The 26,651-nt window shown below is 43.9% G+C and overlaps 1 protein-coding gene across 2 annotated transcripts in view; it reads left to right on the top strand.

Moving 5' to 3' along the window:
- plxdc2b (plexin domain containing 2b) overlaps positions 1–26,651 on the top strand; it is a 73,734-nt gene that overhangs the window by 17,261 nt on the left and 29,822 nt on the right. The window contains exons 2-4 of one of the 2 annotated variants that reach the window (XM_035142143.2): positions 13,707–13,942; positions 22,976–23,119; positions 25,800–25,869. In XM_035142143.2, the coding sequence (XP_034998034.1) occupies positions 13,707–13,942; positions 22,976–23,119; positions 25,800–25,869 (450 nt within the window). Of the gene's footprint in view, positions 1–13,706; positions 13,943–22,972; positions 23,120–25,799; positions 25,870–26,651 lie in introns of both variants that reach the window. The other variant, XM_035142140.2, reaches the window with a different exon arrangement.

Below are 26,651 nucleotides of genomic sequence, written 5' to 3'. Positions count from 1 at the left end.
CTCCTCCTTCTTTTTCCCTCCTTCAACATATAAAGCCCAAATGTCATGTGTTATAATAAAGGTTTTGAGGTTATTATCACAGAGAGGTTTCGTGATCTATTCACGTGTTGCGACTTCTTGGTGATCTAAAGCAATTACCTCTGAATATGTCCCCTCGGTGCAGCAGCTACACCTCGATAACTTTCCTCTGACTGTTTGGAGAACAAAACCACGTCTCTCCAGGAGCCGCGGGCCCCCTCAGTTTGATCAATGTAGCCTGGAGAGGCAGAACATGGGGCCCAGTGCTGATGGCAGGGAGCCCAGAGGCATGGCATGAGGAGAGAGGGAGGGCTGAGGCATACTTGTCACACATGAAAGTCCTGAAACGGGGAGATTTTCAAAGCCAGACCGGGTTCGGGGCTTAACTTTCCCAAGAAAATGCCAAGATTCTCTAACTGTGCTGCAACTTTCCTGACAAGCAAAACCTCTGTATAAGAAAGCGTTTCACATTTTGTGAAATAAACCTTTTTAGCAGTTATTTATCTTCTTTCTTAATTCTAATGTTACACTTAGAACATGTAATGTGTGTATTAGTGGTCTTTAAAGCCAGATTAGCTGTTACTCACTGTTTCTGTTAACCACCTGCTGGATTAGAGCTGTAAAATATGACCAAAATCTCTTACTCAGGTGAAATCACATATAGTTACTTGGTACTCTTGCCTTTTTCTGAGCCTTGTACATTGGAGCCATGTCTTTGCAGATGTTCAGCTGCAGCTGTTGTGTCTTTCTTTGCCATATGCTGTGCCGCGGGCAGAAGCCTCTTGCAGCGTCTGAGTCTGGGATTTGTTTTGTGCACTCGACTGTACTTTAGTGTCTCTCCCCCGACTCCGTGCTATTTGAAATGATTCTTGCATAGGTGGTCAGAGTGGGGGAGTCTGATGTGGGAACTGGTCTGTTGCATAATTTACAAAATACTGACTTTTCATACCCAAACCACGTCCATGTAGCAGACGTCTCGCCTCTTGGTTACAAGCTTTGTCTGGTTTGTCTCCCCAAGGGTTTCTTGTGTTGCCTTTCATATGAATTTACTGCCTGATGTGCATTGGGGAAGAACCTGTCTAAAAGATATTACTGTAAAGAACGTGATTAACTGTAGAATCAACTAAACGACAGAGAATGATGACGTAAAATATTTAGTTTACAGGTACAAGAATGACAGTTTGGTTGGGGGCCCGAAACTGCCAAAATCAAAAAATAAATACAGAAATAATAATCATACCAAGGACACAGACATACAGAAATAAGTTTATAAACTTAAAATGATGTAGATTAATGATTAAATAAATAAATAAATAATCACCAAAGTATACGTATTTATTCATTTACCTTTACTTCTTTCTTTCTATATTTCTATTTTGAGCTGTTAGTTTCGACTCAACAACTTATGACTCCGAACCAAAACAAAGCCAGCCTCTGTAGTTTTCTCCTCCTGGGACAATTATGACAGTTTGTGATGATTTGCTGATGGTTTCTGGTGAGACTGCCAAGGAGCATCCATCTCCCCACGACACACCCACTTGTCTCCTGATTGTTTTCACCTCAGGAGAAACAAACTACCCTTCATCTAGGCTGACTACCTCAGAGAAAAGCGTCAGTGGACAAAGAAACGTTGGAAGATGTTCGGGAACAAGTGAATCCCGTTTGCAGTCAGAGCTCGTCTCTCGCAGGCTGTTTGTCAGAGGCCACTGAACTGTCTGTTTCCGTTAAAGACTCAGCGCAGCCATGCTTTGCTGTACAAGACAAATGGAGCCATCGGTTCTGACAAATACTCCCTCGTCCTCTGCAGGGGTCAGATTTACGTTTTGAATTAGATCAATCAACGTATAACGTATATCTGTGGGATGGATGGGCTCAAACCACAGTCAGAAGCAGAAACGTGTTCACTGGCTTAACACTGAGGGGCTTTCACCACAAATGTACGTGTCAGCACAGGCAGCGGTCTGACGAGGCCGAGTCTCCACGCTGCTGAGGGGATCCACATAAGCTGCCGTCCCGTAAATGTTTGAGCCCAGGGGGATGAAGGCGAGCAGCAGCATGTAATGTCAACTCACCTGAGACTCTAAGGCCGGGGTCGTCAACTACGTTTGTCAAAGAACCAGAGACACTGTGGGGGAACGTACATTTTTTAACCTACATCAGTGTGAATAGACTCTTAAAAACATGGGTCTAAACTGATACTAGACACTTAAGCTTAAGTGGAAATTCCCCTTAGACCTTGAGGCAGTTCACAGAGGAGTAATGGATCATATGTGTAGTTAATGTAATTGACAATCCAGTCCTTTTACACTATGATGCAATTATGTAGTTTCCTGATTGGTGGAATGAATTTATCATTCATTTTTATGTTTGCCTCCATCTCACCTGCTGCTTTAGACCGAGCTGGTTCTCCCACAGCAGCACGTTGGCTGCCGTCCTCCTCCTCCTCCTCCTTCATCCCTCTCCTCATTAGCTGCTAACCCTGGCCCTCTCTTGTTGCATCAGCTGCCACAGCAACACTTGTTGAAGTATTGGAAACAGACCATAGAATTGACATGGAGGGAAGAGGAGGTGAAATTCACAGTGGGCAAGGAGGGGGCCGAGTGAATCAATGAAATATGATTTTACCCATTTGAAATACGGGTTTGAAGTAAGAAAACTGAAAATCAATATACTGCAGTTGATGTTGATATTGTGGCGGAGCGTCGAATTAATTAGACCTTTAGTAGCCAGAAAAAGGGTTTTTCGAGTCAAAGATCTTAGAAATATTTTGATCCATTTCATCTCCACTAGCAAATCCCCTGATCTCAGAGATTCTGTTTCGATTAAAATGCTGATTTAATGGAATATCTGAGTTAACTTCCAGGATTCACGTCATACCTACTCCCGTACACCTGCTTCCTATTCGCCTGTTTTCCACTCCTGTTAACAACCTGCTCTCCAGCTCCGGACCCTGCAGCTGCACCCCACAGCTGTCCAGGGATTGTCACATGGGAGCGATGAACCAGAACGACCTGCTCTCTCTCGCCCCCCCATTTTATTTCAACTCAAGTGACCTGACTAATAAACTCTTTTCCCACATTACAGTGCGATCCCTCTCTGCTTCTATGTCCAACTCTATTTCTGTCTTTGCCAGTAAGCGAATTCTTCAAAAACCGGCCTAATTTAACGAGACAGGTCTCTATCTTATCTCTGAGACAGCAATTTAAATCACAGAGAGGACGGCTGCTCATGAGGAAATCATCAATCTGGCTTATCCTCTGCTCAAAGAAATCAAAAAGTTGAACTGTTTATTAGATTTGTCACATTCTGCAGAACACTTTCTTGCTGTCACCAGAGTCATTTTTGGTGCCATTGCAAATTAGCGAGACGAGTGCGAGAGTGAAATTAATGAGAAATCTGATGAATCGCGAATTTAATCGATTTAATTGAGCTCGCACGCTCCGACGAGTGAAGAAACCGTTTGTACTTTTCCACTTGTCCTGTCGCAGAGAAAGAAACAAAGCAGAACTCGTCGGCTGAAATCTGCATAATTAAGAACTTTCACAGGAGGCAAAGTGGAAATCCTATTATTCAATTGGCAATGCAAATGTTTTCCGGCGCCCGTTTCTGATTGAATGGAAGTTTGAGAGTGTAACGAGATACACTCTTCCACATGCACAATCCCCTCGATAATGGGATTTGGGTTTTTAGTTTTTTTTCGGAGGGAATCAGCCATCTGTTCTGTGACACGCTGCTCTGTGGGTCTCATTTTCTGCACAGCCAAACTCCCGGTGAGGGGAGGAGGGGGGGGGGGTTGCGTTGTAAACAATATTTAATATTGGTTTCTTGCGAGTGGCTAAAGTCTCCACCGCCGAGGTTGAAGCAATTACAGGCGCTGTGTGACTGGGATGCATCTCGCAGTTTGTCAACAGATACATGAAATGTGCTGGGCTGGGGAATGGTGTCTCTCGCTCTCTCTCTCTTTCTGCTCTGGATGTACAGCAGCAGAAGAAGAAGAGAGTCTGATGTGCGTTGGTATATTTTTGTTGTTGCTGACTCGTGGGTGTGGGCGCCCGGAGGCTGTAGGTGGGAGAATATGGGATTTGGGCGAGTTTTGAAGAAGTTTGTTTCCACTTTCCACATATTTTGAAACGCTCACTGGGACACGACCCCAATCTTAATCATGCGAAGCGCATGCTCTTATTTACAAGGCTCTGAGTTGCTCACATGTTAAGTATTTATGGCTTGAGCAGAATTGGCTTGATTATAAGGAATTTCATAAGTGGATATAATGGCTGCCCTAAGTGCTGGTATATGACGAACTGTGCAGCGTGACGACCACAGTACGTGATGCTGGTCGAGTTGGTCATGATGGATGATGCCGTGCTGAGAGAGGAGGATGCACCGCTGACTGAATGTGGGAAGATTAATGTGGGCAATTAAAAAGAGTGGATACTGGTATGGTAATACAATTTATTGCCATCGATACATGTGATAAAGCGAAATCAGCTGATGTTATCAACCTCATCGGTGTATTGATCGGAAGAAAAGCAAAGCACAACTGGAACGGCACGAGACCAGTCCCCTCAAATTCAATCAGGCTGCACCCAATTGCACACACTCTCTTACATCAGCCTCTTAAATGTGCCTGATTTTCTTTCATCAAGATCCATGAATTATTCCATTGGAAATGTGTGCAAATTTAAAAAAGATTAACGCAGGCAAATCAGGCTGATACGGAATACACTTAAACTTCTTTCTCAAACTTCTCCTTCGAGAAAAACGTATTCGTCTACTGTGACTTTTTAGTCTGGTCCGTGTCCCATCCAATACCATGGAGGAGGCAGGATTTATGCCCCGTACTGTAGCCAGCCACCAGTTGGGGATGAAGACTTTTGGCGGGTTTACATTTTGTCCACCGTTTGAGTTTGGGGAGGTTGGGCAGCGAGCGAGGGGCTTTGATGCTGATGGATGAGCAGGAAGGACGAGGACAGGCTCAAGGGTCCTGTCTGGCCTCGCCTGGAGCCTCACCCCCCCCCCCGAAAGAAAGTGGAAAAAACACGGTTAATACACCCACACGGGAGTCAATCAATCTCCACCTGCAGGAACAGTCACACACACATAGACACTGAAAATCTTCCACACCACACACACACATGAATGTAACCACACACACACATTTGGAACCACAGGGAATCAATCTTCAGTTTGGTCAGCTTGGCTCAGCTTGGCTCAGGTCTGTTATTTCTTTGACGTTTGTCTCTCGGTCAACTCTCAGATTGATTACTTTTCTAGAGTGACAGAAATAGAGCGGGCAATTAACCTAAAGCAGCCGTACTGATCCGTTTGTTTGAAAATGGACCACGATTCAACCTCAGAAGTTGCTGTTGTGTTCCTGCCATCTGTTTTCTTTTCTCTGTCTTGTGAGGCGATGATTAATAAGCTCGAAGCAGATAGATCACTTCACTGCCGGGGCCGCAGAATAAATCAAAATGAGCGATGTGATGGGAAATATGGTGAGTGAGTCTTATGCTGAACTGAGACTCTAAGATTGATAATGGTGCAAACCAGCAGTCGTGAGCTGCGGGGAATAAAAAGTGCCTCAGGTGTAACCGTAGACTCTAAATAAACATGGACGACACGTTTCCACTTCCTCCCATGATCCAGAAATAAAGCCAAAATATCCTGGATGTGAACACTGCCATCTTGTTGAGTTAGAGTCTGTGCAGAAGTGATCAGGGGAGGGGGGGTCCCACCGAATCACCAGCTCGACCAATCGCGAGTCAATCTCAGCTGTCAATCATGATGTTTCACCCCGTTTTAATAGCATCAAATAACCAATTAAAACCAAACTTATCAGAAACATTTGAACAAACAACAGTGTTACTCTCTGCCCCGCCCTGATTCACCTGTGTCCAATTAGTCTCCTCAGTCTCATGTTCAGTTTTCTTCAGTTTGGCCTCCTGCTGTTTTCTTGGCTTCCTGCTTTGTTTCCTTTTTGGATTTGGACTCTCTGTTCGCCTGCCTGTCTGCCACCTGCCAAAGTGGAATAATCAATCATTCAGCAAACAGACAAACGGAAGACATTATTTTTTTTACTATTCAGGAAGGCCTTTTGACTCGTCTCTTGTGACAGAGCAGGTGTAAGTAATAAACTCCTGACCTGTCGTGGTTTACTGGGACGTCGGAAATAGAACAGACATTGTTAACGTTAACATGGCACCTGTGCTTTTCCTACAAGTTAAGATGTCTGCTGTGAGAAAGGCTTTTGAGCGAGGAGCTCTTGTTCCGCCAAGTACCGGAAAATACTGTAGAGTAGGTTTCACCAGCTCTTTATCATCTCCGTGGAAATGTTTACGACTGTTTCAGTCCGTTCTGGCTTTTTTTATTCCCATGTAGACACTGTAGGAAACTGACTTTGATGAAATGTTCAGTTTTTATTGTTTTTCCGACAGATTATATATTTAGTTGTTGAAGCCAAATCATCTGGAGTTTTTAGATACATGCAGAGATATTAATCCCAGGTGTGGTAACTACAGACGAGCACCAGGGTCAGGTAAAGGGGGAAAAGTTTATTTTTCCAATTTGCATTTCAAGATTGAAGTCAAAATATAGAGAATAGACAGAATTTAAATCTGATTTAGTTTGACTTTATTCTGTGTAACATTTCTAGTTTATTCTTGAAATTGTTATTCTCAAAAGGAAAATCTTCCTGTCTCCTTTTTTCCGTAGGTACAGATTCCTCAGAGTTTTCGAGGATAAATTGACAAAAACAGTGATTATTGTATCAAGTATGTTTCAAGATCTATTCACTGTGTGAACCCGCAGGATTAAGGTGAGGCCGTTGTTTGTGATGTGGCGTATCAGAATAAAAGTGCAGGCCTTTGTCCTGCCTATCCCGCTCTATTCACCGGTGCAGCTGTGACCATTTCCAATTTTCGGGTCTGTTAAGCAAGCACCAAGAGAACTGTGGGAACAGTGAAAGGATGGATTTCTTGTTTTCATGGACAGATTCAGGCGGAGCGAGAGATGCTGAGTTCTTTTTCCGTGCGAAGATTGGTGACGGTTTTGTCCGTAGCTTGCTGCTGACCTGTGAGAATACAGTTATATCAGCACAGGTAATGGTCCGTGCTGGAGGGAGGAGAAATAATCTGTTACATGAGGTCCAGAGTGCGGTCGTACATTTCCTGACAGGCCCCCGTGCTCCCTCGTGGGCAGAGCAACTCAAGACCTCAGGGCTCCTGAGCCGCGCTGCTCGCTCGCAAACAAAGTTGAAAAGTGGAATGAGGGCCAGCAGCAGTTCTTCATCGTGCTCCAGTCCATCACTCAATCTGCTGAAATATGAGACACGACACTGCGCCTGACTGGAATCCTGAATTCCTAAACGCCCGTGTCACTCGGGAAGCGCTCCTGTCTTTGTAATCCCGCTGTCTCCTGAGTGCCTGCAGCTCTCCGTGGCTGTCAAAGCTTTTTTTTTTAGATAAATTTACTGCGCTGACCAACGTCAACCACCAATTACATAAGGAAAGCCACGGCGGTGACTGCAGACTCCGTGATGGTTAACTCCGGCACTTTAAACCCTGTGTTTTGAGGTCAGACGCTCTGTGCTCGGCTGTGTTTCTGGTGCTTTGTGGCCGAGCCTGCTTGGGTTCTGTGTCCAGGGTTATTTAGATGTTTTGAGCTGACACTCGAAAGGGAAATTAGCGATTCTCTTTGGAGCCCGTTTAAAGAGCAATTAGGTTCCTCAAGGTTAAAGCCTTGATTAAAAACCAGCGGACCTGATGCCAGACGCTCTCTACTTCCTAATTTGCCCTCTCAGTCTTTTTCCCCTCCGGCCTCCTTCCTTCCTCTCACATCCAGCTCTGACACCTGTCCTCCTCATGGACCCGAGCGAACGCCACATTAGTTTGCTTCAAATGAATTCCTTCCACCTCTCGTGCTCTGCAGATGTAATTCACACTTTGAGAGCTCAGAGATTGGCTTTTATTTATAGCGCTGCTTTCATGCATGGCTCTTTTTTTCTAATTTGGTTGATATGCAACAGCAGCTGCTCAGCACACACAGGTTTTTTCCTTTTAACCGTGTAGGTTCGAGGTGATTTAGTTCCTCATTTTGTCACTCGGGTGTTGCCGGGAACCTTTTCTGATGAAGTTTATTGTGCAGGGCTTTGACAAGCGTATCAGCAAAAGTGGGTCAAAGGCTTTGAGACATCAGCATTGTAGACATTGTAATCTGATATCTGCAACACAAGATCTTCAGCAAGCAGGTTTCAGCAAAATACAGAAGCCCCCTCCTGCCTCTGTATCTGCTCTCCTCATCTGAACCTCGGGGGGGAAGTGTGTGTTCTAGCGCTTTGACTTGGAAAGATGTGACTAATTGTTGGCAAAACAAATCTCTGGTGTAATGGAGCGTTCGTGACAGGCAGGACACACACTTGATGCCTCTCTCTCCCGAGGGGAGGCTGCCTTCCATTTTCGCAGGGAAAGCTGGATATCGTTGAATTTTTTCAGGCTTTGTGAGCGTGTTGTTCTCGTGCACGGCCCCGTCTTCCGTGCTGTGCACTATTTAAATTCACGTCTCAACTCGTCTCATGTACTGCTTATGTGAGATTTAGATGCATCCACTGTGATTTAAGTTCTCCTCTCATATCGCGCTGCTCATCGTCTGAGGCTGGATCTGCTCTGCAGGTGCCGCCTCTCTGGCTACCTGCGTTTAACTTTCTCCTGCAGTCAGCTCTTCGGCTTTATGTGCTTGCTTAATGACAGGCTGCGATTTTTAAGAGAGGATGTGTAAAAAAGCGAGCCACGGCAGGTTAGAGACGCACACCTCGCTCTGCATAACAATCTTTACACAGACGTCTGGGATTTGCGTGGACTCTGCAGCAGAACTTTTCATTGTTACGTTTTGAAAGCTCTGCCGTCGGTTGACTTGTTGTCAAACGTGCTTTGCATTTAGAATATTCAATTAATATGAAAATGAAGCACGAGTTGTTGTGCAGGTTATTTGCTGTGTGTTATCAACTCAATCTATCAACACATAAGAGATGGAGAAGCTTGTTTAACTCTTGTTTGACAGAAGATCAAACATTAACTCCTATTAAAGCCAGTTTATTAACTCGTTGGTTAAATTGAATGATTTGTCTTATCTGTCACTGCTGCTTCATTTCAGCATCATGGCTGATAACACTCTGTCAGGGCTTCAGTGTTTCTCACTCCCTGTCGTCACGGCTCTTGAGCTGAGGTGACCCCGTGCATAATTTGGCTTGTCGGTGTCAAACACACATTGTTCCTCTGGTCATAGGAGATCTGTTGACTTTTTATTTATATTTTTGTCGTTCAGCACCAGGATGAATCTGCAAAACGAATCAATTATTTGCATTTTGTATCAAATTATTTATTTTTATACATTATTTATTTTATGAAATTATCCATTTAGAAATGTCAATCTGTGTTTTCAGGTTGTAAAATGTGAATAGTTAAAGGTTACATTATTCTGAATGTGATATTTTTTTTGTTTAAGGCTATTCATCTGAGAGGTCATAGCATTGGTCTCTGGGAAATCTTTCAATTGGGACAAAGCAATATTTTCTAATATTCGACACACTAAATTTCCATCAGTGTTACTCATGTTTAAAGACCAGACAAAGGCCATTTTGTATAAATGTGATTTCACTTTTAGACCTCAGATGTTTTGTCTTCAGCCATGACTTCAAATCGTTTTTTACTTGATTGCGAGGGAAACCAATAAGTGACCTGAGTAACCCCCTCAAATGTGTGCGTGACAAAGTGATAGAGTGCTTCTCCTGACAAATGTCCCAGATGAATCTTAAGCTAATGAAAAAGACGGAATGGAAAGATGGCAATTTTCTCCTCTCACGACCTGGAGAGACACCGTCTAATTGTGTTGAGTGGCGTTCCACCATCCATCACCGAAATGATCCTTTCTGTTGTATTCAAGTGAAAATTTGCACAGTTCCTGAACGATGTGGGAGCTTCAGCAACAGTTACAGCGACTTAATCTGCGTTGACCCCGGTGAGGTGATTGGCAAAGAGTCGACTGTTTCACACCCAGAGAGAAAGACTCAGCTCTGTGGTGCCTGGAAGGGTCTGCTGGTCGTACTGATAAAGCAGCTTTCAGTGGGCACTACATTAAGCACTCTGACACCCAGAGATAGAAAGGCTATGGAACCGGGATGTGACTCATTCTTTTATCCTGTTTTTCTGAAGAAATCGCAATGAAGCGTTCCCATTCCTCCTCCTCCTCCTCCTCCTCCTCCTCAGCCAGTCATGTGTGGTGGTCTCCTGTCAGGTGGGAACCAAGAGAGAAAACCGGGGGGTGGAAAGGAGCGGAAACTGACTGAAAGAAGTGTTGCGGACAGCACCTTTTATTCCGCGGTTTTATGACCTCCTGAACGTTCTTGAAAGGTTTTAGGTGCAACCACATTACAGTCCCTGTGGTGTTTGTGAATCCGAGGTGTTGACAGGCGTGAGCCGGCCAACAAGGCTGCCTGACAGAGTCATGGTGAAGGTATGTGGTGGGCTTTCAGAGGCACTGAGGGAAAAGGGAGGAGAGGGGGGGTTCTTTCCGCACAAAAGGCGAGGAAAAGTCCTGCACGGAGGAGAAGCCTTGTCCTGATGGGGGGGTTATTTTAGGTGTCCCTCAGGGCGACGTTCCACAAAAGACCCTGCGTTTCCCCTGGATAATAACATATTCTGCTGTCCCTGAGTCAGAGCTGTGCTGTACACAAGAGAAATGCAGGTGCATGTGCATGAGGGGGCTCGGGATGACTGTTCTCAGAGGAGCATGCTGGGAAAAGAGCAGCCATTTATTCAAGGCCCCTATGTCGTGGTCATGGTGCATTTTAAAGTATCCGCTGTTTGCCAGCTTTCCACCGTATATTAAGGAGCCGACAAAGATCCTTTAGGGGGGAAAATAGATGTTTATGTGTCAGTGGAACGGAATGTGAAGGTGCCTCTTGGATTAGAGTATACAACAGGAAGTTTGACTGGGATATTTTGTTCACATGGATGCGACTAAGGACCATTAGGAATAGAGTGAGTGTTGGGAAGTATAAGGCCGGAGATAAAGGCTGAATCCCAATGTCTGCCCCCAAGGACTTGAGCCCTGAACCCTCACAGACTTCATCAGTGTTAAAGGGCTTTAAATGGTATAAACAGGAACGTTATTCGATTTCATGGTGTTTACTTTCCTCACGGCCAAGGTGCTTGAGGAACCGACTGATTGATATCATGTCCTGCGCTCTTGTAGTGGACAAAAAGGGTTATTGGTGAAGAACATCTAGCTTCTGATGTCTAAATGATCCACATTCAAAGAATTAACTCAGAAATACAGAAAATGCAACAAAAAAACCAACATAAAATATTCAATAATATGTCTTTCATGGAGGTCGGAGATGATGGCTCAAAAAAACGATTCTCTCCATTCGTCCCTGTCGTCTTTTACACTCGTCCCTGCACCTTCTGCTCCGCACAGATTGTCCCCTTTTGTTTCTGTCGTTGCCAATTCCCATTATAAAGTGAATCTGTCAGCCTCCACTTTGGGTGAATTAGCATCTTAAGCCTCTCTACTTGCTCTCACGGTGCCCTTTCTCCCCTCCTGAGAACCACTGGTCAGATGCCCAGAAAGAGGAGGAGGAGAGAGGAGGACAAGGAGAACCAAATGTGACCGTGAGAGAAAAGAGGCAGTGGGGGAAAAAGGAGGAAAATGTGCCCTGCGATCTAAACCCAGTGACCTCCCTCTCCTGTTAAAAGAAGGAACAGAGGTATAACAGTGAATCAGCAGTTTTTTCGGTCCTAAAGCAGAAATAAATTACATCGCAAATGCAAGCAGTCTGTAAACTTTGCATTTGGAGTACTGCTATAAAAATGAAGTTTATTACTAATTGCATTTAGCTGTTTCGTCCAATTAGGATCATGGGCAACAGGAGCTTATCTGAGCATGCAGAGCATTAGCCTCAAGGCAGGGAAACGAATCTGCTGTCCAACACATGAATATACCTTTGTGAGATTCTGGTCCAGGTGATGAAGAGGAACCCATCAAAGCAAGTGGAGAATCTTTAGCCTTTCATTTCCTCATTGATGGCTGGAAATTGCTTTGCCATGATAAACATTTATGTTTTCCTGATAAAAAGCCGAATTGTGTTGAGCTGAGTGAAATCCACACGATCATTCCTGCTTTTATTGACCTTACTCAACCAAAAGAAACGAACGTGCACTGTGCAGTTTTTCTTACGAGCAAACAAACGTTATGTTTACGTTGACGGTTACTTGCCAAAACTCATTTTGTGTAATTTTGAGCTGTAACAAACGTTATTAAAAGCATTTCCTCCCTCTTAAAAGAAAATCCATTGGCAGAAACATGCAGGTTGAGTCATCAGTAAAAAAATAAATCAGCTCCATGTGTCAACAAAATCTGAAAATTCATCTTTTATCTTCTTGTTTTTGCTGGACTGACATTTTTCAACCCAAGTGGAATTTGGAAAAGAGTGAAAGCATTTTAAAATGTCGGCCTTGCTTTTTATTGTGGACATAATAAACCAACCATTTGCAAAAAATGAACTTATGCGACAAACTATTCCAAAGTATTCAAACTAACATGGCCCTCAGTGGAACGCATACTTCACCAAGGCTGTTCCCTTCAATTCAAGCAAGCTGCACCAAATTACACAAACTCATAGATTTGGAAAAATAACTATTGCAATGTTAAAGAGTGAAAAACATTTCCAGGATCTGCCCCTTTGTATAAAATACTCACCAAAATTGAATGGGTTCTTTCTGGGCTCAGGTCCCATCCTTTGAGGTTTCATTGAAATCCAATCTGTAGTCAACAAACAAATGGATGGTGGCGAAAACAAAACCTCTCAGGCAAAGGTCAAAGCAGGTAAACAGGGAGTTTAAGGTGAATCTTTAAGAGCAGTGGTGACGTGATTGCTTAGCTACAGGTAAATAAATGATTTGAGCTGAACACAGTGATTCAAATCAGCAGCGTCGATCATAACCTCCACTCAGTCGCAGTAAAAAGGTCTTGAGGACCTCTGCTGAGGGTTGTTTTTCTTCCTCATTCTGACTCATTTTCATTTCAGGAAACTATTACTTACACCAACGCAGCACATTTTGCGTATTATCTCGCAGTCCGTCTCCGGCTCAGTTAACCAAGTCGGTGTTTACATTAACACAAAGCGCCATTTCTCACCTGCCACCAGCGTCTCGGCTCCGACTCGGGGATGGGGGATGAACGAGTGGGACTGTGGTCTGCTGGTCTGTGTCACGGCTGCTGAGTCATTCCTAACGCTCGTCTGGTTCAGCCGGAGAGAGATTTCTCCCCAAAGCAACGAGAGAAAGTCTGCACAGACAGTGAATTATGAGCGAGCGGCACAAGATTAATGGCTCGAGGAGTTGCCGCCTCTGTGACTTTGACTAGTGCCTGAAGTGAAAGTAAAGACATTGTGCCGTGTAATTATTGTGCACGCACAACTCACTCTATGGTATGTTCACAAATCACCAGATTTCCTTTTTGACTAACACAGGGTTCAATAGTTTAAAATCGAATTAAATGAAGCATGCTGTATTATTACACCAATTATAATAAATATGTGACTTCCTGTGGTACGTTTATCACCATGAAATTACAGCTTCATGCTGATTCAGCGATGGACCATACACTGACTTTCTCCTTCTTTTTCCCCTCAGGTGTCTTTTACTCGTATGTGGAGGGGCTGGCGGGGAATGAGGACGCAGCGGCCGACGTGAAGCTGTACAGCCACAGGTGGAGGAGACGGGTTCCCCCGAAACCTCGGAACATGGACAGCAACAGGGCCAGTCAGGAGCAGGACCAGGACCAGGACCCGGACCCGGAGCAGGAGGAGCCCGAGGGGTTCCCAGGCCTGCTCTCCGCAGAGGAGAGAGACAACAGCTCCCAGATCGAGGTACGTGTTGGTTCATGCGGAGGCTGTGCGACGGATCAGAGACAAAACAGTACTCTGCACGAGATTAAAACATTTTTGTAATGTGGAGGAGCTTCACATCAAATCCTGAAATACAAACGGAAGGCGTGGACTCGGGAGTGTTTCATGAAAGACTCGGATTGCATTTCAGAAAGCTGCACCCAGTTTATCTTTTATTCCGGTTCTTGCAAGTTCCTCGAACATATGGAAGTGCAACACTGTGGGAAACCTCCAGAGCACAACAGTTAATTGTGTAATTTGGCTTCATTAGCAGCTATACACACCCAAGGTCCTCCCACTGAAGTGAAGAGACGCTGCTTGATTGACTTATCAGAGCTTCTGTAATTACCGAATCTTAAATGGTGTTATTAACATCCACGTCGTAATTGCAACTCTGCTCTCATATACGCGACTTGTTTTTACTAATATGGATGTGTGTGAAAGTCTACTCCTTCCCTGGAGCAATTATAAATCTCTTTAGAAGGCTGAATGTTTAGTAATGGAAAAAGAAGACTGGCAGGGGCCCTGGGGCCTGAGGAGTAATATTGTATATCAAAAACGAAGCTCCGCCCTCAGGTGCTCATCTACCTTCTGCGAGTCTGGATCCTCTTAAACGTGACCTTGGAGAGACCAGAACAGGAAATTAACTCTGCCTCTTTCAGTTCCGAGTGGTTAGTGGACCTGCTGGAGATTTATGCTTTGGGTTCAGCCTGTGTTTGTGAATGTATGTAAATGAAAGGCATAACCCGCGCCGCCTTGCTGTGGCTCCTCGGTCGGCGCACGGCGTGGAGGCATTCAGTCAAAATGATGGCGGCGGTGGCGGCGGTGGCGGCGGCGGCGGCCCGGGCTTAGACAGCTCGTTAAATTTTCCTGCGGCTTCTAATCATCTCAGGTTCACAGTCTCTCAGCGAGGAGGGAGGGAGCTTTGATCATGAGCCGTAAACACACACACACACACACACACACACACACACACGTCTTCAAACTTCACACACGCCTTTATGTGTAGACACAAGTGTCAGCACCACACTTGTGCTAATTCATCAACGCATTCCACTTAAGATGACACACACACACTAACACAAACACATCCTCCCTTATCGTTCTCCTTCTGTGATGCTCGTTTGTTGTTGCTTAATGCACGGCACGGACATCCTGACATGACACACACACACACACACAACTATCCTTATTGCTCCTTGCACGGGCCTAACCAAAACCTTATCCCCTACCTTAACCATGATCGATTCATGTGTAACCCTAACCTACCCACAACATCTTACCCCGACCTCAACCAGGAGCTCAGAACTGAGCTTTGGTCCCCACGAGGTCACCTGGTCCTGACAAGGTCGGTGTTTGTGCTGGAAAAAGTCCTAAAGAGGGAACAAAAAACGAGTGCACACACAACCAGGAGATTATCCTTCCTCGTGGTTTTCTTTGTCGGATGCTCATTTGTTGTTGCCGAACGGAGAAGCAGTCGACAGCACAAACACCCTGTCATTCCTCCTGTCATTACACACACACACACACACACACACACACACACACACACACACACACACACACACACACACACACACACACACACACACACACACACTAACTCCCTTACCTTCCACCACTTTGTTGACACAAGAGAATTCTTCATTTCTCCGACAGCGGAGGCACTGAGGTGAAATCCTCCATCCGGTGCTGAGCTGAATGGTTTCAAAGTCTGTCTCTTCTTTATTGAAGGAGCTTAAACTCGGGGACGGAGAGCAGAGCGGAGGAACCATTTTTTCCTCTTTAAGACGAGATCCGCCCTCAGATGCTGCCACAAAGCCATACATCATCAATCTGTGATGGGAAACACATTCCAGGAGTTATTGTGTGTCACAATTTATGTCCTGGCTGGCACACCTGCTTCCCATCAACCTGCTTTGTCTGCTGCAGCTTTAGTGATCTGCCACCATATTTCCTGTCAGGGAAAAACTCTGATTCTATTATTTCAGTGTTTCCCATAGTCTCAGTTAGATATAGTCTGAACTTTCTTCATGTGTAGTAGCAGTTATTTAGAATAAGGCCTCATTTGGTCTCAGCTTTGTGTCCGTATGGAGTCAATCGGAGGTGTTTTCATTCCTACCTCCGTGATCCCTAATGTGTCTGGGACCTCCCCCCCCCCGGTATCTCTCAGTCAGGAATGTATGTTGGAAAAATGGACCTTTCGAGGTGGATTTCCGACAGATGCACTTTTTGCTGTAGCGTCTGTTATCTGTTAAAGCAATGCATCTCATTGCGTTGAACACTAGGGGGCGGAGTCCCGAATTATGGACAGGAAACAAAACTTTGAGAACGAGGGCGTAAGAAAAACACAAATGTACAGAGATGCAATAAGGAACAGCTGTTTTAACAATGCTGCTGTTAAAGGCGGATCAAACTCTTCTCATTTGTTCTCCTTGTGATCTTAATTTTATTTTCTTGAGATCAGCATTTGGTTAAGTCCAGTGGCGCCAGAGCCATAATCTTAAACAACAAATTGATCTCACTTCAACATGTGGGTTTATCACAGTGGCCTTAACAACAGACTGTCTGACGTCCACGAGGACTGTGACTCTCTCTCTGGATCATTAACCCAGATCGATCACCTCGGCTCCAGGTGTTTTCAGGTCAGTGTGAGGAAGAGTAAAGTTGGAACAAACTGGGGGATCAGGTCATTGTCCCAAAATCTCCTGTGTCTTTTATTCAGCGAGGGGAAGTTTGTGCAACGATTGTGTTTTTGTATTTTGTTTTCACTCAAAGTGCAACTGAGGAAGTCGTACGAGACTATGTGCGTCATTTACCGATTACACTTCTGCAATGTGTGAAACCACAGACTGTCTATAAAAGATGGAAGACATAATGGCTCCCAAACGCTGCACCAAAAATCATCTTGATCTCCCCCTGGTGGCTGGCAGTAGTAAAGGTCATAAACCCTGCCTTCTCCTTATTAGCAGATGGGACAAGGACCAGACTAAACTTTAAATACCTTTTTCTCAATGATGGTTTCTGAGATTTTGGAAAGGTTTTATTGTTGTTTACCTGTCAAGTTGTTTTCCAGGAAGTTTGGTTTGAATTAGATTGATGCTGTAAAAATGGGGTGAAATGTCTTGATTGACAGCTGAGCGGAAGTGGAGACTCCTCTTCCATCTTGATCTACAGTCTGTGGGTGAAAGCATGGACATAATGTGGTATGTGCCTCTAAAATTAGGCCACCTACACTAGGCTTATACACCTTTTGAATGTATTTCTTTAATACCTCTATATCAAAGTAAAAAACATTCTGCTGCTGGAGGGAACTTTATCAATTTCAGTTGTCGCAATCGTAACGAAACCGTTGTCTTGGCACAGCTCAGATGCAGATGCACAGTTCTATGGAAGAGAAAAGCAGGATTTTTATGGCGAACAGATTGAACCCGGCTCAGCTATTGCTCTGCATTTGCCTCTCAAATACATGCAAGCGTATTTCCTGCCGATTTCATCATTGGTGCACGACCACGTGATCATTGAAACACTGGATGAATAATAAAATCCTGTCTCTTAGTGTCAAAACACTCTTTGTACTACTTTTGTTGCTCTAAAACCCTCTTAAATATTTAGACGTTTGACTTGAACTGGACGTCCGGGGTCATATTTTCATCTTTCATCGCTGGAACCCCCCCACATCCAATCCGATTTTCTATGTCAACACCTGCTCACTGCGGGGAAACCACCTGCATACCAAGCGAGCCGGCGCGAGGGTTACGACCGCAGGTTCTACAAGATCTACTTTAGAGCTGGCTCCAGCTGTTAGGTGGCGACATTTCAAATCTTATCTTTTATTAGGAGTATAAATAAAAAACCACACAGACACACGTGCGGGGGGCAGCGACGCGGATGATAAATTGCACAGACTGCTCCTTTGTCAGAGCCGGCATCGCGTGGAAAGTGAAGCTGAGACGGACGCGTAACTCCTCATGTTCCCTCTGAGATGATGTCAACATTTGATGGTGTCATTTTCCAAACACTGTCGGTCCTGATAATGTCACCACAATGTCAGACAGGATGTCAGGTTGCCAATAAAAGCACAGTATACTAGTGTTTGGGGGGGGTCTCTCCATCTCCCGGGTGCTGCTGCTGCTGCTGCTGTTTGTATAGCTTGTTTTGATGTGGAGTAATAAGGGGGTGGTTTATGGCAGATAGTTTTTATTGGACGTGGATGTGTGGAGACTTTACAGCTCAGGAGGCTCTTTTGAGGGGGTTACATGCAGCATGTGGCATCAAACGTAGAAGGAATTGACTCAGGAATAGTTTATTTTAAGATATATTGACATATACCGTATATTCACATCACTGTCAAAGATATATGTAACAATTCGTCATTAAAATGTCATAAAACAACAAAGCCTATATATTGTGTTGACTTGTGTACTTACAATGTTCAGACCTAGAAAAATCCACTATCCAGCTCCGGGTAACAGTAATAATTAATTTTGGTCGCCTTTTTAATTGCGTCATTTTCACCTAACCCATGGCTTTGTCCGTCTCTGCTAAACAAAAAAAGTGAGTTTATTTATCACATATTCATTGGTTGTATCTGGCCAGATGTTAAACTTGTTGTTTTTTATAAACTTGCACCATTTTCAGAAGTTGCATGTCTAATTTCTCTTCTATTCTACTCTACTCTTTTCTGTTCTGCATGCTTTGCTGCGTTCCCTGTTGATTCGTGCATTTCTTCAGGGAGAGCTGCTCGCCTCGCTAATTTTCATTACTTCACTAGATTCCCACTGCTACTTTTACACTTAACACTCTCCGTGTTCCAAACCTACAGTGAATGCAAATGAGTCTTTTCCTTTTATTTGTTTTGTGTCTCTGTTTGTCTAGTTTACCAAAAGATTCCCAGAAGGCAGCGTGTTTGGAAACGACGCTCACTCCCTTTATGTTGTTTTAACTCAGAGTCCAAACCGTCTCATGGAGCGACTACACTGCGGAGCTGCTCTGCACAGGAACTCATGTTGGTAAAATGTCATTGTGCGTCCGGGTTGTTTAGTTTTTAACTCTCTGACTGAGCGTCGTCTTGTAGCAGGAGGGTTGTAGTCTTTTCTCAGTTGGTCAGACAACATGTTTGAGCGCAGGCATTTCTTCAGTTGAACAAAAACAGCGAACATAGTGATATGGGGATTTATAGTGTAGCACTAACTTTGTTCCTGAACATCATTTTTAAGTAAAACAGAAGCACAACTTGTGTCTAAATCATAAGACTGTAAATCCAATTCAGGAGATAAACGACCGCAGAGCAGGAAAAGGTTTAAATCATAGACTAGATTCTTCTTCTCCATATTTTTATTTTTTCAAAATCCTGTCCAGTCATTTGATTCCTCAAACCTCAGAAACTTAATCTGCATCTATTTAGATTATTGATTCAGGGAACATGTTTTGAGATGAGTATATCCTCAGGTCTTTTGGGCTGTTGGTTGGACAAAACAACATTCAAGGACACATCCTTGTAATAAGAGAGAGTCTGATGGACATTTTCTGTCTTTTTAGAAATAAATAACTGGGGAAATAAATAAGAGATGAACAGATATTGGATGGAACATCATACCCCTGCCTGCTTCTCCGTCTGCTCAGATTGTCCACATTTTGGATCAGCTCTAGTTTTCCTCGGGCCCGTTTCGACCAGGTCCAACATTCTGGATTTCATAAATACTTAGTTTGTATTTGTAAAGTAGTTTGTACCAGTGTATTTTACCAGTTAACAGTAATCAGGAATAGTGTTGTGCGGCTCAGACCAGTATTTGTTTTCATGTTACACATTGGTTTCACCATTGAATTCCATCAGAGTGATGGCGTATTAGTAATCTGATTTAGCTGTGTACTCGGCTCCCTGTGTGTGTCTACGTGTGTGTGTGTGTGTTGTCTTTGGGAAATGATGGCTGGCTGACAAGCAGCTGAATCCCGACACATTGGAACATTTATCTGAAGCTCAAGTCCTTGTGTCTACATGAAGTTTTGTTTTCTCAGGAGCGGAGACATAGCTGCGGTTGACGGGGATTAAAGTTTTCAGTGTAATATTCCTTTATTTTCCTGACGGGAATCAGTGAGTCACAACCACGGCGACCTCGCCGACTGCAGCTTTAACACACACTTCACACCTCCCCTGAGGAAAACACACAGAATAACTGTGTGGAGGCGAAGAGATACATTCATTTAATTTTGCACCTCTCCTGTGTTGGAGAAGCATTTAGATGTGAAAACATGTTGGCTCCAGACATTCAGATCTCAGTGTGATGTAATATTAATGTGGTGGGCAGCTTGAGTAAACGCCTCAGAGATGAGAGTGAATGTGGGTTTTGAACACTGGGCGAATCTTTACAGTTAGTTTTTGGCCTCAGGAGACGGAATATGATCCATAAACTTCAGCAGCTTCAGTCTCCTCCTTCCCCTCGTCCAGTCTCTGAGCTTATGACGGACAGATGCAGATACAGCAGGAGTTCCCCCCTGTGTCAGTGTCAGGGTTACACTTCTCTCGTCCTTCTCTGTCTCCTCATCATCTGTCCATCTTTCATTAGTCTCCTGAATGTTGCCGTGCAGCTCAGGCGTTTCCCCTTCTCCTCCGAGAATGGACTAAAGTTGTTTATGTGTCTTATATGGAATGAAAATCCATTTGACATACTTCTACAAGACAGTACAGTATGAATTCATAAGAGACTAAAAACGGGCTGAAAATGGCTGCTCTGTTTTTATGAAGTAGATTTTTATTACTAGAATGTGTGTTTGCAGTAGCATTTGAATTTTTAATTTCTGCAAAATTCAGTTTTTTAGAAAGGTTGATTTCCTTTTGCTGATTTTACACATTACAAGAAAAACATAGTGGTGCAAATTTGTTAAATCTTTTGCTAAAACTTTTACATATTTTTATAACTTAAAAATAGATTTCAAATGGCATAAAATCCACGTTTCAAAAATGTATAAAATACATATAGATGCTTTGTTTTCAATTCCAAATAAGACAGATACAATGAAATACTAAATCTTTTTATATAGACTCAAATTGTGGACGTCACATTTTCACCTTGGAGCACGAGTTCATGCCGTGTTTACAACCTTTTACCTAAAGCCGACCTGTACCTTTTGTCCCAGCGACATGTAGCTTCATGTCAGGCACAGCTGATGTTCACCCGAACACATCGAGATGTAGATGTACAGATTTTCGGGCAGAACAGAGATTAGTACCACTGCCAAAGAGCTGTACATGCAGTTTTAAATGGGCTCGGTGCCAAACGTACAATATGATTCACTGAACACTGAGCTGAGATTCAGGGGTTCAACCCAGGAGAGCTCAGTGCACCAGTTTAGTGTTGGTATTAAAGTGGCCTGTAACTTAACGGAGTAAAAACCCACTGGGATTTGAGTGCAAGTCCGATTTTTGAATCTGAATTTAAGTCTCTGTGTCCTCTGCCTTTTTAACATATTCTGAGCAAATCTCACACAGTGTTTGTTTTCATACATCATCATCAAGCATAAACTTTGCGGCACCTGATCCAAAGACACCGTTTTTCGACCGTCCACCAAACCTCTCGGTGTGTATTTGTGTTCGTGTGTGAGTTTCTGTGGTCGTGCTCCCTGTCCTCCGTTTGCTCCGCTCTTCAAAAGCCCTCACAGCTTCACGTCCACCTCCACCCAGCTGGACGATGGCGCCCTGCCCATCCTCCCTCCGTCCCCTCGAGGTGAAGGAAGCGCCAGCTGGCCCCTCTCGCCTCCGAGGAGCCTGCTTCTCCCTCCATCCTTCTCCACACGACCAAAAGCAGCTTGAGCTGATTAGCAGGCAGCCTCGCGTTTCTGTCTGGTTTTTTTTTGTTTGTTTTTTTACAAGCTCCCTTGTTTTCTTTGCTGAAAGTAATGTGCTGAGTCAGGTTTGCCCTGACACGATTTGTCTAAACTTAAATCTGCAATGAAAGGCTCCTGGCAATGTTTGTTTAAATCTACAAATGAATCAGTGTAACACCACCAACATGGCTGAACTCCATTTGGGATTTCGATGCCTATCCGTCCCTGGGAGGATCGGCTAAGCCTGGAACTCGATCTCTGCGTTTTATATCCCAGGCTGAATAGCGAGCGGAGGTATTCGATTTTTACCCCTCAGAGGGGAAATATGAATCTCTAGAGCAAAACAAACCGAGTGGAGAAGGATTGTGCTTTAATTAACGCTCGTCTCGTGGCCTTTTGACATGCAAAGTGCTGTCGCTCAGAATAACGCAGGAGATCAAAGTATCCTCGGAGCTGTGTGAGTTCGTATTAGCGAGATCACAGCCAGACGCAGTGTTTGCTTCCCCCCCGGCTGCACGGTCTGCACGCTGCCCACCCAGCAAAACATTAACTTTAACAATGTTTCAGATAAAAGCCCGAGCTGTAAGGTGTCTCATTAGACCCAGAGGGAGACGAGCAATAAGAGGCCGAGGACACAAGCGCTCCTTCTTCCTTTCATTCTGTGCAGGAAACATAAAAGCAGACAGGCGTCTCCCACGTGGCTCATAAAGTCCACCAATGTTTCTGTTATAAAAATCCGCTGCTGACTCCGCTGTCTGCTCGGGCTTTTTTTTACAGAGGAAGAAGTTGATTGGCTTCTTGTTTTTTTGTTTGTTTTTCTGGATTTGATTAGGAGACGTTAAAACCTCTTCCTGTGCGCTAATTAACACCATAGAGATGAATAAAAGGATAAAGAAACAACCGCGAATGAAACGTATTGTTGTTTCATCTGATTAATCGGTTCGAGAAACACCGTGTTACTGATTTTCAACACCACGTCTGTTTGTGTCGAGGTTTACATTAAAATAATGAGTAGCTTTGAGTTTGATTTTGGCTTAGAGCAGCTTAGTGGAACGATAAGCTGCAGGATGTCGCCTCGTGAATATTTGTTTATGGTCCATACGCTGTGTTCGGTACAGTGAAGCAACAGACTCACAGCAGCCTCCACCCTGTCCCTCATCACGTCCCTCTGCTTGTCTTTTCTCACAGCAGGACACAGATCACAACTACTACACATCCAAAACGTACGGGCCGTCCGAGGCGATGAGCAAAGACTTGTGGGTAGACGTCGACCACATGAACAAGGAGAAAGTGAAGATCCACGGCATCCTGTCCAACACACACAGACAAGCGGCGGTAAGTGGACAAACTTAACAACAGGAGAGTTCCTCAGTCCTGAACTAACATGGTCCAAATCCAAAACTTAACATATTCAAAGAGATGTTTTTAAAACTCTCCAACTTTGCATATCAACTTATACGAGTACATTTAAATAATAACTCACTTTAGTATGCTACTAACCTTGTATGGCAGTGATGATGCTATTATTGTTGTACCAGCACATTTTAAACTCAGATTCAACTTTCTGTCTGCAGCCTTTTATTGTCTCACTCCAAGGGGCCAATAAGAATTCACAGTTGAGAAACATTGGAAAACGATTGCGATGGGACTTTAAAGCCATTTTCCTCCTCTGTGTGGATGTTATCAATGTCCTGGAAATGCACCCTGCACAGAAACCTGCACTCCGGCTTTTATTCGTTTCATTTTATTTGTTCCCATCCAAAATAAAAACCTGCTGTTCCCACACAAACACATGCACAAACTCGCACATGCATCACGACGCCAATCAGATCGGTGATAGGCTACTGGCACTCTCGAGCCGGTCGGATCAGTTAGTGACGTGGGCGCCGAGATTAAAAAGACAGATAAAACCGACGGCAACAATAATAAGAAGAAGGAACAGTTTAAAAGCCTCTGTGCTGCAGTGAAGTTTAAAATCTGTCCTCAGCACAAGCAGGTGAGCCACGTGAGGTGAATACTGATGAAGTCACATGAGGCAGCAGCAGCAGCAGCAGCAGCAGCAGTGGGCTGATGGAGGAGACAGGCAGCAGGGCACTTACAGGCTCTGGAGGAACAATAGCTGGCGAGGAGATGGAATAGAGTCCCGCATTGTGCATTCTGCTCCTCCACCTCGCAGTCGTGTCGTGATGGATCGAACCCAACAATTCCAGCCAAGCTATTCTTTTTTAGCCACAGAGCGTCCCGGCCAAGAGGAGAAGCGTCTCTTCCAAATAGCTCAGGAGAAATGTGGGAGGTTTCTCTGACTCAGGGCTTAATCAATAAGTGAATTTCCCAATTCTGTGACCAGCCAAAGTCAGAGTCAGTGGGAGGTACATGTACATGGAAAATAGTGCAAGATGAAGAAGTTGAAAAACCATCTGTGCTGAATTTCACCCACCGTGTCAGCAGACCAGCGCTTTAAACAAATAGTTTATTATTGTGGCGGTTAGAGTCCTGAGAAACTGAATTAAAACCCTCTGGAGGAAGCCTGGGCGCTCCTCCCTGGCTCTGCCCGAGCTTTGGCCCCGGCACTGAGGGGAAATTGGCCAGTGGGGTTGTAAAACAAAACACAGCCGCAGAGGTCAGCTTCATCACAGGACTCTGCCAAAGTGAAAGCTCCGGATTGGCTCTATAGCCGGGGAGATTCACTGCGGTTTGCCACAGGATTACTCCCCTCGGCGTAATCCAGGATAAATTATAATGGCTCCGTGTTTACTGAGACTGTCCATCTCCGTGACGTCTTCTGGCAGCGGGGACGATTCAGTCCAGGGATAAAATGAATGAAGACATAAGTCATTGTTTGTGGCGATGTGCATGAACAGATTGTTGTCAGTCATGTTTATAATAACGTAGTGTCTTACAATCCATTTCATCATGTGTTAAATCTCATAAACATATTAGTCAAGAAAATCGCAGATGAAAAGTTTAGAATGATACTCATGGTAAAAGTATAAATTATATGATACTAAAACAAAGACTCGTTTTTAAAAGAATATATCTACATTTTGACATTTTCACTGAACGAGACTAAAACCTTGATCGTCCTGCAGGACACGTACTCGCTCGTGCTTCTATGCTAAATTCTGTGCAGGCAGACATGTTCCACACATTTGCTCAAGAAAATTAGAAAAGTTAAAAAGAGTAATCTTGTGTATCACTTAACAAGAAGCATGATGAGGAATAAATGTGCTGTGTCTAAATTTCACTCTTTTTATTTTGAGATTTGAAATTTTGACTCGTCATGTATTTAATAATGACTTAACATGAGTAGTTTTAGTTTTAGCCATACTGCCTTTAGTTGTTGCACCATCATCAATAAATGAAAACAACTATTAAGACATATCACATAAGTATTTCATCTTCAATGAGTTTTTGGCCATTCTTAAAGTTTCATCAATTGTTTCCTTTCCTGGGCAGAAACTTACTTCCATTAAATAGAAATGTACCGTTTTTATGTAAATATGTATTTTCCCATGTTTGGGTAAAGAAACTTGACTCAACATGAATCAAGATAAGATAATTGACATAGTTTTTTATATTTCAGTTGCAACAGAAACTTTACTCACTGAAAATTGAATATGTTTAGTTGAATATATGCATTTTTCTTTCCACTCATATTTCTGAAGAAGTAATGAAGGTCTGATAAAGTTTATGTATTTAGTTTTTTTTACAAGATGTCCTTGGAATATTAGATATTTGCTGATTATTTCCAACAGCATATTCCAGTGCTCTGCATCTTAAATGCCTGCAAAGTTAATTTCCTGAGGATGTTAACAATAAAGCTAAAGGGTGAAGGTTTTAAAAAAGAAATCTGTTTCTGATTCCATCACACGTGGTAATTCTGTGTTTTCTCTCAAACATTTTCCTTATCTAAATCCTCTTGAGTGTTTTGTTTAGTTTTTTGTGAAGATGAGAAGTGTCTCCTCTCTGCTCCGTCCTTCTGACCGGGGTCATCTGTCTGCTTCTCCCCTCACAGAGAGTCAATCTGTCCTTCGATTTCCCTTTTTACGGACATTTCCTGCGTGAAATCACCGTGGCAACTGGTGGTAAGTGAACACTGTTCTTGGACTCCGCTGTCTCAATACTAGTTATTAGTGTTATTATTGGATATACAGTATGTGCTTGGCATATTAGACACAGACGGGTTTTATTGCTGCAGGGTTTAGGGGGGAGGGGGGTGTGGTGAGATTTATAAAATGAGTCTGGAGTGCAGGGGCATTTATGAAATGGAGAAGAAAGTGTGTGTGGTGCACATATTTGTGTGTGTGTGTGTGTGTGTGTCAGTGTGTGTGTACCTGTGAGTGTGGCGTGGCCGTGGTACAAAGAGATCTCTCCACTGAATACTGAACAGGACCAAACAATGATTTATTTCTTCAGACGTTGTTTCTGGGAAACTAAATCACGAGACTCTGGGTTGAAAAAGCCTCGTCTGGCACAAACCACAGAAACAAAACCACCAGCACCTCGCTGGCAGCCAAACCTTCAGCCTGATACAAGATCATTTACAGCTCTCACCTCCACGGGACAGGCTGCTAGACGTGGGGATTTTAGAAAAAAACAAACCACTCCCAGAGAACTCAGCAGCTTCACACAAGAATTAACTGGAGGAGAAACCAGTCCGACTGGAAACCATCGTCCCTCTGCCAAGTGGTCTCGCACTCCCTGATAGACACGGATAAGAGGGCGGGGGTATCGGAGGATGTGTGTGTGTGCGGGGTTAGACATGTGACTCAGCAGACGTGTCGGCCAGAGTGTGCAAAACAATTTTCCACTTGAGTCTTGACAGCGAGACCACAACATTATCACATCAAAGGCTCAAGCTCTGCTC

The sequence above is a fragment of the Hippoglossus stenolepis genome, chromosome 19, assembly GCF_022539355.2.
Source record: "Hippoglossus stenolepis isolate QCI-W04-F060 chromosome 19, HSTE1.2, whole genome shotgun sequence".
NCBI lineage: Eukaryota > Metazoa > Chordata > Actinopteri > Pleuronectiformes > Pleuronectidae > Hippoglossus > Hippoglossus stenolepis.
The sequence above is the reverse complement of the archived record's forward strand: the minus strand, read 5'-3'. Positions and strand labels throughout refer to the sequence as shown.